Source organism: Onychomys torridus, chromosome 1 (assembly GCF_903995425.1).
Source record: "Onychomys torridus chromosome 1, mOncTor1.1, whole genome shotgun sequence".
Classification (NCBI taxonomy): Eukaryota; Metazoa; Chordata; class Mammalia; order Rodentia; family Cricetidae; genus Onychomys; species Onychomys torridus.
Window position 1 is genome coordinate 91,601,520 of NC_050443.1, and position 16,417 is coordinate 91,617,936.

At 35.3% G+C, this 16,417-nt stretch overlaps 1 protein-coding gene across 4 annotated transcripts in view; it reads left to right on the top strand.

The window, feature by feature from the left end:
• Far1 (fatty acyl-CoA reductase 1) overlaps positions 1-16,417 on the top strand; it is a 65,333-nt gene that overhangs the window by 27,136 nt on the left and 21,780 nt on the right. For all 4 annotated transcript variants that reach the window (XM_036189866.1, XM_036189850.1, XM_036189877.1 and 1 more), the window contains 7 exons: positions 2,606-2,781; positions 9,542-9,721; positions 12,082-12,259; positions 13,135-13,179; positions 13,296-13,414; positions 13,917-13,984; positions 15,604-15,775. In XM_036189866.1, the coding sequence (XP_036045759.1) occupies positions 2,606-2,781; positions 9,542-9,721; positions 12,082-12,259; positions 13,135-13,179; positions 13,296-13,414; positions 13,917-13,984; positions 15,604-15,775 (938 nt within the window). The remainder of the gene's footprint in view (positions 1-2,605; positions 2,782-9,541; positions 9,722-12,081; positions 12,260-13,134; positions 13,180-13,295; positions 13,415-13,916; positions 13,985-15,603; positions 15,776-16,417) is intronic.

Below are 16,417 nucleotides of genomic sequence, written 5' to 3' on the forward strand. Positions count from 1 at the left end.
AGAAAGGAGTCATTAAGAGGCTAGGAGACCACTAGGCTTGTGCTGAGTAAAAACACCTGATGTGTGTTTTGTTATTTTCTTGGCCCTTTGCTTATTAGTGTTGGCATTTTACTGTGAAGTGCTAGTGACTACTGTGTTTAGTCCCTGTCCCTGTATTCCTCCTTCCTAGTGAAAGGTTCTCTCAGCTTTAAGAAGAGAGAGTACAGAGGTATCAAGAGGAGATTAGAAGGAATGTTATTGAAGTTGATGCCATTTTTGAAATTGAGAACCTGAAATGTAACATTTTTTAGCATAAGTAAGGTATTTAGGGTAGTTTTTGTAAAATGTCTTAATTGGTAATAAAAGGAGATAATTTATGTTAAAATTTCATTGAACTGTTATGATTTAACCTATACCTAAAGTGTTTTATCCCCAAATATTTAAAAAGGAAACTGAAATATGTTTTTTTCTTTCTTGTGCTTCTAGTTCCCACCTAATACATATTCCACTACATAATCCTGGTTCCCAGATGTATAGCATTACTAGTAAATAAATAAAAACGAATGCTTTTTGTGTCAAACCATTTATGTGTTATTATTCATGTGAAATTAGTGGAAAGTTTTGTTTTTGTTCTTTTTTGGTTTTTTGAAACAGGGTTTCCCTGTGTAGCTTTGGTTGTCTCAGAACTCACTCTATAGTTCAGTCTGGCTTGAAGTCATAGAGATCTGCCTACCTCTGCCTCCTGAGTGCTGGGATTAAAGGTGGGCACCACCACCACTCACATTAGTAGGAAGTTTTAAAGCACACTATGATTTTGAAACTGAAATCAAGAGCATAGATAAAATATATATACCAAGGGGGGCCTATTAACTTAAGCATTTTCACCCTTCAGCATAATTAACATTTTGGCTGGATAGTATTTTGTTACAAAGTACTGTTGCATTATTGGGTTATCAACAGCATTCCTGGCCTTTGTAAATTAGGCCCCAGTTGTAACAAGTATTTCCAGATATTACCAAATGTTTCCTGAGGACCAGAATTGTCTTAAGTTGAGAATCTGATTTATGGGAATTCTTCAAGGAAAAGAAACTTAATTGGATTGTATGGATTCAATTAAAATTAGAATAGTTGATCATGGACTGTGGATATAAATACATAACTCAGTCAGTGGTAGAGTACTTGCCTAAAATATGTGTAGAGGCCCTGGGTTCCATCCTCAGTACCCTCCCCAACAAAAAAGTGCAATAGCTGGCCATAAAGTAAGTTTTAAAAGATTAAAAAAGTATCAGTATACTTAAAGTAGGAAGTAATGGGCATATTGGTGGATTTCAATAACTGGAGAAGATGGTATTGAAAAATGAGATAATGGCTGATAAAGGGAAGATTTAACCATTGAAGGAAGCAGCATGAACATGTCCTAAGTGTAGACTGAGGTGTTAAAAAGTACTTACTTGTGGCTCTCCCCTAGGCTCCTCTTTCTCTGCTTACCTCTTAAATGTTGATATTCTAAAGGTACCTATCATAATCCTTGATCTGGTTTTATTAGGTCTGGTGAAGTAGTTGTACAGCACCCTCTGTTTTTTGTCAGTTGAATGGTTGTTCTTTAAATTAGATTTGGAAGTAGTTTGTATAGTTTGGATTTGGGGTGCTCATTGCTGTTCCTGTCTGTTCCACTCTCAGGACTTCCTTTAGTTATTAACTGTGTGTGGTCAGTGTAATCTATATTGGTTCTTTTTCTCCCTTCCTGAACTCCAGTCCCACAAAACTAAACCTTTATTAGACTTCTCTTCTAGGATATAATGATGGTAATGTGTAGTCAACATTCCAAAGACTGACTTTGAATCTTCAGTGTTCTTTATTTTCAGTGTTTCTAATCTAATGACTTTACTCACTTAACAGATATTTGAGATTGTATCTGTCAGGTTCTCTATCTAAGGTCTAGCAGAGTAGCTGAAGTCCTTGCCCTCCCAGAATAGCATTTATCTACCCCACCAAAACAAACAAACAAACAGAACAACCAAACAAGTCCAGTTGATGTCTCTTTCTAAAATTTACTTTTTTTTTTTTTCTTCATCCTGTGCAGGAATGACATTCTGCTTTCAGGGTCTTCTCCCTCTCACTTTTGTCCCCACCCGTGTACCTACATGTTCTGTTGATTCTTCAGGTCTCTGATTCGATGTCATTTCCTCTACGAACTTTCTGTAACTCTTAACTCCAAGGGATACCACATCTTCTGGCCTCTGTTGACACTGCACTCCAGTGTATAGACACATAAACATATAATTAAACAATTTTTAAAACCCTTTAAAGGAGTCAAGCAATTAGCAGGCAGTGTTGGAGGGTGAGACTATCATTGTCCAGATATCTGTTATTTCTTAAACCTGTTCTGAGGCATAAGGCAGTCTGAGTAGCCAGCATGGACAGTTAATGTTTGTGCTGCTGACTGCCATCTCTGTTTTCTAGAAGCACCTCTTGAACTCTCTGAGTCCCAACTCTATGAGCAATCTTCTGTACCCCATGAAATTTAAAATTTTAAAGTTGGCTGTCCTTGGTGGGGAAAGGGTTTGTAATAGATTTTGGGAAGTGGAAAACACTATCCTAGAATAAATATCTTCCCATTTGATAGCTTTTTGACAGGTTGAGAGATGAAAATCCAGATTTTAGAGAGAAAATTATAGCAATCAACAGTGAACTCACCCAACCTAAACTCGCTCTCAGTGAAGAAGATAAGGAGGTCATTATAGATTCTACCAATATCATATTCCACTGTGCAGCTACTGTAAGATTTAATGAAAATTTAAGGTAAGTACAGATACTTAACATTTGAATTTCATATGTTACAAATTAATTTTAATTCCACCTTTTAGTGAAGTTGTTTTGAAAGTGATATGAAACTGTCAACATTTATAGTGAATTTCAGTGTCCTATGAAAGTTAGTAAGATTCTTTTATTTTTTATAATCATTTTGAAAATAAAAGACAGCTAGTATATGCTGATTAGAAAACCTTGCCGTGACGTTATAAAATAGGACAGAGGCAAGCAATGGACTAGAAGAAAGCAGAGTGTACTTGGGTAAGAAGCAGGAATAGTTAGTTGCTCAGCTGTGTTGTCTACCTTTTCATGAAGTGTTGTCAGAATTGTCTACCCCAGCAGCTGTTTGTTTCTACTCTTTACCATGTATTCCAGAACAGTAATCAAAATTAAGCTCAAGTTTTACATACTAAGTTAGAAATAACTTGTTTATATTTCAGAAACTCTGCTTTGGTAGTTAAGAGACAGGGTCACATGGAAAAATAAAGTTTAATTTTAAACCTAATTTGAACTTCAAGATACATTCTGCTTCTAGGAAAAAAAAAAAAACTAATGTCCTAAGTGATCAGTATTTTGAAAATAAAATGAGGGGCTCGAGAGATGGCTCAATGGTTAAGAGTACTGGCTGCTCTTCCAAAGAACCTGGGTTGATTTCCAGCGCTCACATGATGGCTCACAGCCATCTGTAGCTCATTGCAGGGGATTGGCTGACCTCTGCTAGCCTCCATTGACACCAGGCACATATGTGGTGCACAGACATATATGCAGGCAAAACATCCATACACATGAACTAAAAAATAAATCTTTTTGTTTTTGTTTTTGTTTTTCGAGACAAGGTTTCTCTGTGTAGTTTTTGGTGCCTGTCTTGGATCTCGCTCTGTAGACCATACTGGCCTCAAACTCACAGAGATCTGCCTGGCTCTGCCTACCAAGTGCTGGGATTAAAGGTGTGCGTCACTGACATCCGGCCATAAATAAATCTTCTTAAAAAAGAGATGTATATTACATTTCAAATAATGACATTTAATTAATGACACTTATTTTTGATGGTGTGTCTAAAAGACAGTTTTATGTTAATTTTATTATATAGTCTTATACTAGTTTAAATGATAAAGCATTTGTTTTTAGGTTTCAAAACTATTTGTGAAACCTGTCTCTTTAAAATGTTCAAAAGGTTAAGCTCTGACTGCAAATGATTTTGGAAGTAACCTCCATATTTTTCAAACATAGAAGTATAACTCTTAATAATAATTACACTCTTTGAGAGCACAAGGCCAAACATTTGGGTGTGTGAAGAGACTATCACTGTCTCTTAGAGTTCTGGGGTTGTGCTTTCCAGTCTTCAGAACATTGCTCATTTGTCAGTTCCTTCTGTCATATACCTAGCTTGTCCTAGGTGAATCCATTTTATTCCTGAGGCAGCTGAGGCAATACTATAGAGAAAAGGAAAAGTTTTGGAGTTACACACCTTAGTTCTAGTCTTGACCTCATTGTTTATTAACTGAAGAGTTTGGACAAGTTCTTAACCTCCTTGAAGTTGAGTTTGCTTACCTATAAATTGGTACTTCTCAGAAGATGTTCTTCCTGTTGCAAAGTTTAAGTGATAGGTCATTTTACCTCTCTACCACAGAGTCTCTAAGTCTGTAAGTCATTGCTTTACTCGCTCTCTTTAAATTCTTTGTGAGCCAGCAGGTGAGACACTCAGTGACTGTCATGTGTTTAGAATCCAGAAGTGACAAAATAATATCTTAATCACTGTAGTATAATCTCGCTTTATTTTATATATATATAAAATGTATGTATATACATGTCTTTCTGTATTGATGGTAGTTGTTTTTAGTTTTATCTGCATATTATTATTCCCACCATGAACATATGTTATTCTTCAAATAAAGATAGAAACAAATAACTTTGAAAATATATGTAAAGCAGTACTTTCATTTCATCTTATAGGAATTTGTACCTTCATCAGTAAGAAAATTCCTTTATATAATTAACTTAAAAATTTCATGTATGTATACTGTATTTACATCATTTCCCCCTTGTTCTCCTCTCCGTAGCCCCTCCTCTATTATCCCTCATAGCCTCACTTTTTTATGAATGCATGTATATACATACACACATTTATGAATAAATACATAAACACAACTTGCCATGTTCACTTAGTGTTGCTCATATTGTATGTTTTAAGGATTTACCAGTTGGTATTGGATAACCAGTTAGGGGACTCATTCCTGGGAAAGACCAATTCCCTCTCTTTCTCAGCTGTCACAGTAAGACTCTCAGATTTCCCTGCTGTTGGCAGGTTACCTGGTGTTGTCATTGTTCAGTTTTGTTTAGGCAGCCATATTACTAAGATTTCCTGGGTGCAGCTTTCTTCTCATAGCAGACCTCCCGATCCTCTCTTAGAATTTCTTTGCTCCTGTTTTGTGATGTTCCCTGAGCCTTAGGTGTAGGAGTTAATCAGAGATGTATCAGTTGGGGCTAAGCACTGAAAATTCTTTTTTTTCTTTTAAACATTTAAGCTTTTTCCTTGCATGTATATTTGCATATAGATATAACATTGCACTTTAAATAATATTTTCATGATTATGAATATACTCTTCGATTTTTATTTTGATCAAGCTGTAGTAGCTCAGACTATCCTTAATATTATGCTCCTTCTGCCTCAGCCTACCAAATGCTGGTATTATAGTCATATGCTACTTTGCTTGTCTATTACTGATTTTTAGTGGATGCTTTATTTTTCCTTAGAATTCATTACTATAAAATGGCTAGTCTATAAAATTTCCCCTCGTAGTTCATGCTTTCATTATTTTTTTTTAAATCAAAAGAAAGCATTTATATAGTCATATGAAATTTAGTGTGTTTTCAGGGGCTGGTGCATAATACAAATTGTGGTATAGTTCTCATTGACTTAAAGGGGGAAACTAGATGCATTTAAGGGGGAATTTTATTAACAGAAAACATTAATTAGGGTAAAACACATCAAAGTAACCTTTACCAGAAGGACCACAATATATTACTTTTGTGTTCTCCTTGGATTAAGAAGATTATCATTAATGGTAAAGACATTTTTTCATTATTATAATTTCTTATTCTAGAGAGACCATATTGGAAAGCCTAGATGATTTATTATTTTTCTTCCTTTGTTAAATCATGAATGTTTACTGCCCTAGCCCTAGTCACCACATAACTATCTCTATGAGGTAGATCTAATGGATGTTGACATCTAAATATTGGTAGAACATTAGACTTGAGCCAGATAGTCAGAAAAACTGGAAATTGCCTATAATAGCCACCTAGGGGAAAACCACTTAAAATTAACCACCATCCTTTAAGCCACATATATCACATGATATGAAATTGTTACTTCTGAGGGGATGTAGGAGGAGGAGACTCACCATAACACCATGCCTAGTGCCTTGGGGAGGAACCAAGGTAAACTTGACATGGACCCTTTCATAAAGCCCCAGAGCATATGCTAACTATGTTGATAAAGGACTAAAGGCAGGTAGTACTGAATGGCCTATGTTGAGAGTTGAGGAGCGAAGCTCATTGATTTTCAGTCATGTTTCTCAAATATTGAAGTGGGGAGAAATTGACAGGAATAAAGGGGTGAGGAAGGAAAAGGGGAATAAATAGTTGTGTAAGTAGTTGGTCACAGGGTCTTGTATTCACTAGTATCAGCTGTGTAGAGAGGAGCATCAAGAGGCCAGAGGCCATCATGAGGTCAAAAGCAGTCAGGAGAAAGGGAAGAATAAACAGATTGTTTGGGGAAAGCACATGAGATTTCAGGAATGGAAGAGTTCTAGATGGTGAGGTCCCAGGGAAAGAGTATGGAGTCGGTTTTCCAAAAGGAGTGAAGTATCACTATAAATTAAGATAAAGGAATGATGAAGTCTAAGTGTATTAGTCTTAGACTTTAAGAATGTAATATGATTAGAAAAAAGCTAGGAAGGGCCTATGGTGAATCCCGGTGCTTGTGTGGGCACTTTGTAGTGATGGCTTTTTTTCTAGTTCTGCCTCTGTCTCATGCTGTGAACTCTTCGTAAGTGCCCCTGTAGGGAAATCTGCCTTTAATAAAAATATTATCTGCCTCTTTCCAACTCTAAAGAAAACTACAGTAACTGGAAAAATGTTTTAAAATGTAGATTTCTTGATTGTGCTTGACCCTGCCTCTTAAGATAAATTTATGATTTCATAAAGCAAAACATGAGAACTTTATTTCCGTTTCCTTACTTTCTAGTCTATCATGTAAGGGACTTAACCTGAAGTTCAACAAAATAGAAACTATTGAGTGTGGTTAAAACTAGCCTGGCAGATACTAAATTAACATATGTTGTTTTAATATGGCTTCAGGTTTGGACTTCCAGATACAAATAGAGTGGAGAGACTCAAGGCACAGGAGTGTGCCTCCTGATTTATTCCTCATTTCGGTGACCTAGAAACTCTTGTCACCATCCTCAGGACAGTGCAACAGAATATCCCTTGTGTCCTTTCTCCAAAACATCATTCTCCTTATCCCCATTGTTTTGTAAATGAGAAAGAAAATAATGCATTCTCTAATGCTGTAGTGGGTAGTATCCTCCCTGTGAAAGGTCTTTTGTTAGATTTCCATTTGAACAGATATTTTCTTCTTAGTTGAGATTTGGGAAGATCATAAGACCCCCACCTTAGTTTCGTTAAAAAAAATTTTTTTTTTCTCCATAGGATCTTGGGTGCAATTAGAAGAAAAAATAGTCTTTAAGAGATCTTTATTTATTTATTTAGCTTTTTCCTTTAATGAGTTACACCTTGTTTCTAGTGACCCAGAACTTTTTGTTCTGTCCTCAGGAGCTTGTAATAAAATATTCTCAGTATACCTTTTCCTGAACAATATCCTCCTTGTCCCCATTGTTTTCAGACAGATAGATATCAAAGTATTGCTATTCAGTCAGGTAGACTGAATTTTGTCTGTGACATATTTTTTCTTAAACACTGACAATATGAGCATTTTGGAAAATGCTTAAAGCCATTTTCATTTTTATAAAACTATTTCCCCCTGTGATGTTATGTTCCATGTTTGTAATCCCAGAATTTAAGAGGTGGAGTTAGGATCATAAAACAAGGTCATACTAGGCCAAGTTCCAGGCCAGCCCTGGGCCACATGACCCTTTCTTTAAAAGGTTCATTAGGTCTATGTTTGAGCATACATTATTTTTACATAATTATGACTATTAATTTAATAATTTCACCTTTTAAATTTAGCATAATAATTTACATACTTCTATTATTTTTCATAGTTATACTTTAGTGACTACATGATATTCTGTAATGTTATATAACAATTTGTGTAGTTTTCACTTGCTGTAAAAATTGTATTTCTTTTTTGAAAAATCAGGCTTTGGGTGAGTTTTTGCTCTGAAAATTAGGTTACTAGATTAATAAATGAATAATTTCTGTAATTACTGATACTTTGTCCTAGTTTCTTTTAGGTTAGTTGTATTAATTTGTAGTTATAACAAGAATGGAATACTCTGCTGGTTTTACCACTTAATAGTGTTGAGTGTCCCCTTCCCCTACTTATTTATTTATGTATTTATTTGTCTATCTATCTATCTATCTATCTATCTATCTATCTACCTATCTATCTATCTTATTTGAGATTGGATGTGTCACTGATTTGGGACTCACTCTATATTTATTATGTACAATACATGTGGAATGGCTAAAGTGAGCTAACTAATGTGTGTATAACCTTATATAACTTCTTTTGTATTGAGAACACTTTAAAAATCAATGATTTTCAGTAGTCTGGTGCTATGGAATGTCATTCTGTATGCTGTGAATGTGTGTTGCTATGATTGGTTAATAAATAAAGCTGTTTGGCCAATGGTGAGGCAGAATAAGGTTAGGTGGGACTTTCCAACTAGAGAGAGAGGAAGGAGAAAGGCAGAGCTGAGGAGACACTGCTAGCCGCTGCCTGAAGAAGCAAGATGTAATGAACTGGTAAACCACAAGCCATATGGCAAAGTATAGATTTATAGAAATGGGTTAATTTAAGATGTAAGTGAGAAGCCAAAGCCATTAGGCCATATAGTTTGAAAATAATATAAGCCTCTGTGTGTTTATTGGGGTCTGAGTGGCTGCAGGACCAGGTGGGACACAGGACAACCTCCAGATACAGTCTGGTATATTATTAAGTCCAGTTACCATGTTGTACAATAGACCTCTTGATGGACTGTAGACAAATTGCTAAACAGTCTAATTAATAGAAAACACAGAGCCAGATATAGGGGTGAAAACCTGAGAGAGATCAGAGGAATAGGAACAGCCACATGCTAACCTTACCTTATCAACTCTGCAGCTTCCAAAAAGTGAGGTACTTTCTGTCTACTCATGCCTATATACTCTTCTGCCATCTAATTGCATTTAGCTGACAAGGAGGCCATACCCAGGTCTGAGCCCAGCCTGATTCCACAGCTTTGTTCATAATCCTGTTTTACATCATAGTGTATGCTTTATTTTTCAAATCCTATATTGGAGTTTATTTTATAATCAAAAAGTCCATATATAGTTGGTAAAAATGAATGTTCTTCATACTGAAATAAAATATACCAACTTAGAGCTAAAGGAGAAATTGTAAATTAACTGAAAAATTTGTTTCTTTCTCTGTACTTACCTAATGAAATTCAGATTTGGTTTTTAAATAGTTTAAAGAAAAAAGAAACATAGATTTCTAAGTGTTCATTCTATCTTTCTTTTGCAGGGATGCTGTTCAGTTAAATGTGATTGCTACACGACAGCTTATTCTCCTTGCACAGCAAATGAAGAATCTGGAAGTGTTCATGCATGTGTCAACAGCATATGCCTACTGCAATCGAAAGCATATTGATGAAGTAGTTTATCCTCCCCCTGTAGATCCCAAGAAGCTGATTGATTCTTTAGAGTATGTTTGAATTTATACACATTGCTTTCAATTCCTAAGGATTTGGATCCAAATTTATCTTTTTCCCCCTCTGTGCTATGCACATACATGTGCATGCATGTACTCCTTATCATCTGCCCTATTGTACAGGTTTATGACTGTTGGTGAGATCAATATAGAGTTTACCCTTTGGATCAGGTAATTATTGGAGGAAAGCCTCTGAATAATTTATACATGTGCTAGAAGCTTTGTTAGTCATTTCTAGCTCCTATGGAGACCGGAGAACAATGGCTGCTTAACCACAAGGTTCTAAATCACTAAAGGATCCCCTCCCCTGCAATGTACAGTACATAAAGAGAGGCCTTTCTTTTTAAGAGAATCAGAGGAATTCTAGTCCTTTAATACATACTCCTAATGTTACCATCTTTCTAAGGACAGGGATTTCCATCAGCAGTTGTTATAGGAACAGTGTTTGTATTTGGTGCATGTAGAGGATTCTGTGAAATGTGTATAACACAGCCTTGCCTTTACTTGCCTTTTAGTCTGGCTTTCTTACCATATGAGCTCTTTTCTCTTTTTTTGGACTACAATTATAGAAACATTTCAAGCCATTACATCTTTACATATTTGTTTGTTTTCAAGAAGTGTCTCTGTGGGCTTTTTTCATATAGTTTTTGTTTTTCCTTGGTCCCATCTTTCCTCACAGATAATTTCATTTACTTTTGATTCCCACCACCCCTTGATTTTTCCTGAAATAAGCACACATAACCTTTAAAAAAGGCTTTTCATGGTGAGGAAATAGATTGTAAGAAAATCAATACCATAGATGACTGAGGCATTTCTAGTGAAAATTATCCACTTTTAATTTATGACTCAGTTTCACAGATTTCTTAAATATATACTTCATTTTCTCACAGATCAATAAAAGTGTTTATGATTCTGGAGAAAAGAGAAGTAAATGAAGCTTATTACTTTTTGGCTTCTTAGTCTTGGCTTATGCAGGCGTCTAAGGAAATGAAAAGTGCTTGTAACCTAAATCTTTTTTCCTTTCCTTGCTTTCAAAGGAATCTGTCTAGTAAATGATTTGTGAGCTTGCTGTATAAACTCAGTAGAAATAAGGTTTACTGACCTGAGTCTTCCTTCAGGGTTTTTGTTTGTTTGTTTGTTTTTTTCAGGTAGGGCAGGGCACTTATTTTCCCATCTGTCAACTACCCATCCTATCCAGTTTTCAAAACTCAATCTCCATTGTAGTTTTTCTCAAGCTGGATAGCTATATGCCTGTATTTTAATGTTCTTACTCTTCTACATACACAAAGTACTTTCTTCCATATGTGGGAGCAATTTAAGCTTCCCTCGTTATTATTATGGGTATCATCATTGTGCCAATATGCAGAATCTAATTGAATTCTTAGTAGACATAAAGGACAAGTTTCTGGAAACAGGAACATAATACCTTAGAGAAAAATGAGGAAAGACCACTGACATTACATATTTGGTCATTGTCCTTTTGCAGGTAATTTTCAGAGATGCTGAGATCATTAAAGAGATGACTGAATTGTAGATTCTTAATTGAATTTTTATAACATGCTTCAATATTTTTATTATTAATCCTAGTGATAATCTCACTTGATGTTAATACAGTTCCAATGGTTCATCTTAAATATTTAAATTACTAGACCTTTTATATTAAGTGTATATATATGTGAATAGCAAATGTGTATATTTAACCTGTTATTCTATTAGATGGTAATACTCATATATGTAATTTCTAATGAAACATTTGAGACCTGATATATTTTGGAATTTACTTGGACTTTGGAAAGGAACTCTTGAGTTAAGTACTATGTGATAGTGAATTACTTCATTTTGGTTTTTAGTAGCATCCCCAACCAAATACACACAAAATATTGAATGTTTAAGCTGAATGATACTTTTTAAAGACCCTTAATTGGTTTAGGTTAGTTAAGTTTGCTATCTAACACATAATTTATTAAAGGACCTTTGGTTCTTATTTGAATAGGAGTTGCAGGCAGTGGACCTATGATTCATATTTAATGACACCACCTTTTTTTCCCGTTAGTAGAAGTTATTGTGAAAGAAAGATGTGGTGGCTTCTGCCTTTAATTGCAGCATTTGGGAGGCAGAGGCAGGTGAATTTCTGAGTTCAATGTGAGCCTGGTCTATAGAGCAAGTTCCAAGGATAGCCAGGGCTACAAAGAGAAACCCTGCCTTGAAGAAAAAAAAAAGAAAAAGAAAAGTGAAGGGTTGTTGTGAAACTGTTTAAATCAGCAACAGATAGGGTTGTGCAAAGTTCAATTAAGTAGGTTTTTATCTATGTTAAAATGTTTGTAATTTTTTAATGTAATTTGTTTGCTTGCCAGATGGATGGATGATGGCCTAGTAAATGATATTACACCAAAATTGATAGGCGACAGACCTAATACGTACATATACACCAAGGCATTGGCAGAGTATGTTGTACAACAAGAAGGAGCAAAGCTAAATGTTGCCATTGTAAGGCCATCAATTGTTGGTGCCAGTTGGAAAGAACCTTTTCCAGTAAGCTCTTTAAAATTGTTAAATGATTGGGATTTAGAGTTTTAAGTTATAAATGTATAAAGAGTGGAGATGTGATTTAAGAGCTGTGTTATGTGCTGGATGTGCTTTACCATAGCAGAGCTGATGAGCATAGGAAGAAGTATATTACACTTTTATCTCTAAGGTGCTTCTGAGTGAATGGGATATAAATTAACAGTTTTAAATTCTAATTGAAAACCAAATCAAAAGTTCTGACGCTGTGTCTTCAATAAAAGAGACCATGATTTCATTGCCAAAAGCAAGTCATGTGTGAAGTGTAGATTATAAAGGTGAGAAAAGTATAAGAGATTTCTTTGGTAACTTGCTACTAAACAGGGAAACAAGGTGTTAGGATACTTTTAAATCCTCAGAACAAGAGAAGGCAGAAACAAAAGCCAGAAAGTAAGCTGATTCAGAAAAAACAAAACAAAAAACCCAAGGTCTTTATAAATAGCAGTAAGTGATAGCCTGCCCTTTTTGTTTTGATAATTATTCTCTTCTGGTTTACTTACTAAATTTGAGGAACACATATCATTTTCTCTTAATCAAGATATTGCATTAATAATGTAAAATCAAAGGTGAACAGGCTGAATTTAGGAAAAGCTATGGAAAGTATACACTGCTTTTTTTTTCCCTTTGCAGAGATTTAGCGGAGCTGGGTAATATTTTAAAAATACTTTAAAAATACTTTTGGGACATTTTTGGGAACTAAGACCAGTTTTCCTCAAGGAATGTAGATCTTTCTTAGGCTCTGGGAGAAAACTACAAAATGTATTTGGAGTTAGCACTTTCAAATAATAAATTTACTTCTATGTTAGTTTTAACCTCTTCTTTTTTCCTTCAATTTTTGGCATTAGGGATGGATTGATAACTTTAATGGACCAAGTGGTCTCTTCATTGCGGTAAATAAACTTTTTGATTTACTTCTTTTATAAAATTTCCTGTATCTTTATACATATGTGTATGTATGCATGTTTTGGCTATGTATCGTAAGGTGTTGTTTTTAATTTCAAAAAAGGCAGGGAAAGGAATTCTTCGAACAATGCGTGCCTCCAACAATGCCCTTGCAGATCTTGTTCCTGTAGATGTAGTTGTCAACACGAGCCTTGCTGCAGCCTGGTATTCCGGAGTTAATAGGTATATGAGGCAACACTGTTGCTTATTAACTGTGTAGTGACTGAGAGGGAAAAGGAGCTTTGTGCCATGTTAGTAAAAGTGTCCTATTAGGATATAGGAAATACCACTGTCTGTCCTAAGAGCTGTACAGTGGAGGCAATGACATGGGGAGCCATCAGTGGTAATAAATAATGTATTTACAGAATTTACAGGTTTGTTAGGAACTACAAGTGTGTGTAGCGGGAGGGAGGTGTGGGGGAGGTTCCTCGACAATGATTTAAGCCAAACTAAAACGACAAACTTCACCATGGCACACTAGCTCAGCTGTAATAATTTCTGAGCATCCTTTTATGGTAATAGTATTTATAACCAAAGCCTAAACATTTAAGAAATAATTCCTTCAGGGTCCTTTTAGTATGATATGGGAAAAGAATCCCACATGTTTTCCTACTTTGATAGTACGTAATACTTAGACACTTTGACTTCGTCTTATGTTTCTTTGCTTTCATCTTTGTCTTTGCAGACCAAGAAACATCATGGTGTATAATTGCACAACAGGCAGCACTAATCCTTTCCACTGGGGGGAAGTTGGTATGATTTTATCTCTGTTTTTGAATGTTAGAACATAAAGCATTCACTGAGTTTTTAATGAGCCATTAGAGCCACTGAGTTACAAAGTTATTCTTATTTTAGTTGCTGTGTGAGAATAGCTACCAGTCCTGCCTTGTGGTCTACCTTTAACATTTTACAATAGAATATATGTCCCCACTCATCTAGTGAGTCCCTAGCTGTTCTCTTCTGCAACACCCTCATAGACTACCTGTAGTTTGGGGACAGTTCTTTTTTCTAACTAATTAGTACACTCAGGCCTCTGTTGCCAGTCTGTAGGTAATATTATTTACACCTGTAAAAGTAGGTATATCAGTTGGTCCCCAGAGTTTTAAATGAAGGAATTAGGAAGTAGGGTACATTTTGACAGAATACATTCTGCTAAAGTCAAAGATCTGTAACAGGTAGTAACATTTCTTTGTTAACTAGCTCTAAAATTGGCTAGTATAACTTGAAGACTATTGAAAACAAACTCATTTTAAATTGAGTCAGATATAAATAAATATTTATGGCATTGCTTTTTATAATAGATCTATTTTATTTCTAAGCGAATTTTTATTATTCTACATAATTTTGTTTTTAAAGTAAATTGATTGTGGCGGTCAGTCTAGCCCTTTCCTCACCCATCCACAAAGCCAAGTACTCTGCCACTGCATTCCTAGTCCTTATTTCTGTTTTGCTTTGTTTTTTTCAGATAAAGTCTCACTATGGGGCTCACACTGGCTTGGAACTTGCAGTATAGTCTAGGCTGGCGTCCACCTATCTATCCTCCTGCCTCAGCCTCCCAAGTGCTGGGATTACAGCCATGTACCACCACACCTAGCTACCTTAAAGTAATCTTACTTGACATTTGTACTAGGGTTTTTCTGTGGCATTTGTATTTAAATTTCAAGATTGACTTTTGGAGTGTATGAGAAAAAACTAGAGTGATTTCACAGTATTTTAAGTTATGGCCCTTCAGGGATATTGAAGCATGTTAAGTGAGTGAGGTTTTTATAGACTTTTGTTGTGCCGTACAGTTTTGTGAAAAATCAAATTCAACATTATTCTTCAATGAATACCTCATTATACATTTCAATTAAAATATTAACATAGAAGAGACCAAATTTGATTATGTTGATGTTGGATAACCTAAATAAACTACAGCAGAGGTTAATTTTGGGTTGTTTTAAGCTTGTATTATGTATGTTAATTTGAGTAACTAAATCATTCATAAGCAAAGGATGATGATTTTCCTTTTCTTTTTTAAGTAAGTACAGTAATAAGAATCTGGAAAGAGGAACAGAAAGAAAGAAGCTATCGTGAGAGGTGAAATATAGTGACATTATAAACTGATCTAGGTAAACATTAACAAGATTTTCAGAGTGAATTTTAGTAAAAATTCATTCATTTAATTAAAATTCTGGCAGTTTTTAAACCCCTTGGAATCAGGAGTCTAATGCCCATTTCTCTTAGCTATGGAGAGTAGAAAAGTATGTTTTTTAAATGAATGAACTCTGAATCTTTGGTAAAATATTTTGCATTGTAAAAACATGATTTTTTTTTTCAAAACTTCATTACATGGTTATTATCAAAGCTGTTACACAACTTTTCTTCCTCAGAATACCATGTAATTTCCACTTTCAAGAGGAATCCTCTCGAACAGGCCTTCAGACGGCCCAATGTAAATCTAACCTCCAATCACCTTTTATATCATTACTGGATTGCTGTAAGCCATAAGGCCCCAGCATTCCTGTATGATATCTACCTCAGGATGACTGGAAGAAGCCCAAGGTAATGGTGACTAGCTCTGTCTTATCTGTTCCTCTGACTGTTAAACAACCCGTGCTTAACACTGAAATGCTATTAACTCTGTATCTGTTCGTGCTTACGATAAGGCTTAATGGCCTTTTGTGAATGAGAAGACTCTTGAATTTAAGACTGTCAGAAAAGCAAAGGTAGTGCTGTAAGTCAATCTATTTGTTCCAAAGTTTGGGTGATAAATTACTGTCATATGTTGAATTCTAGGTCTAATTTTAGGTGCTTTTCTGAATAACAAATAATATTCAGAATGCTTTAATGCTTATTTTTCCTACAGGATATTATCTAAATCATTCCTTCAGGATGAATCCTTTAAACCAAGTATTCAGGCACCCTTATATTAAGTTCTATTCCAACAACCTAATGCTCCATTATTGGAAGGGTGTCACACATACAGTGCCTGCATTATTGCTCGATCTTGCACTCAGGTTGACAGGTCAGAAACCGTGGTAAGAAGATTAGCAGTAATACACTGTGTATTGGTAAGGTGGCGGAAGCTTGCTGGAGAGACACCATGTCGCTAGCATGAGCTTACCTTTAGAATTACTAACCTGATGAAGCACAATCACAATCAAGATGCCAGAACATTTCCTAGAAATTGGAGATGTTTGGACA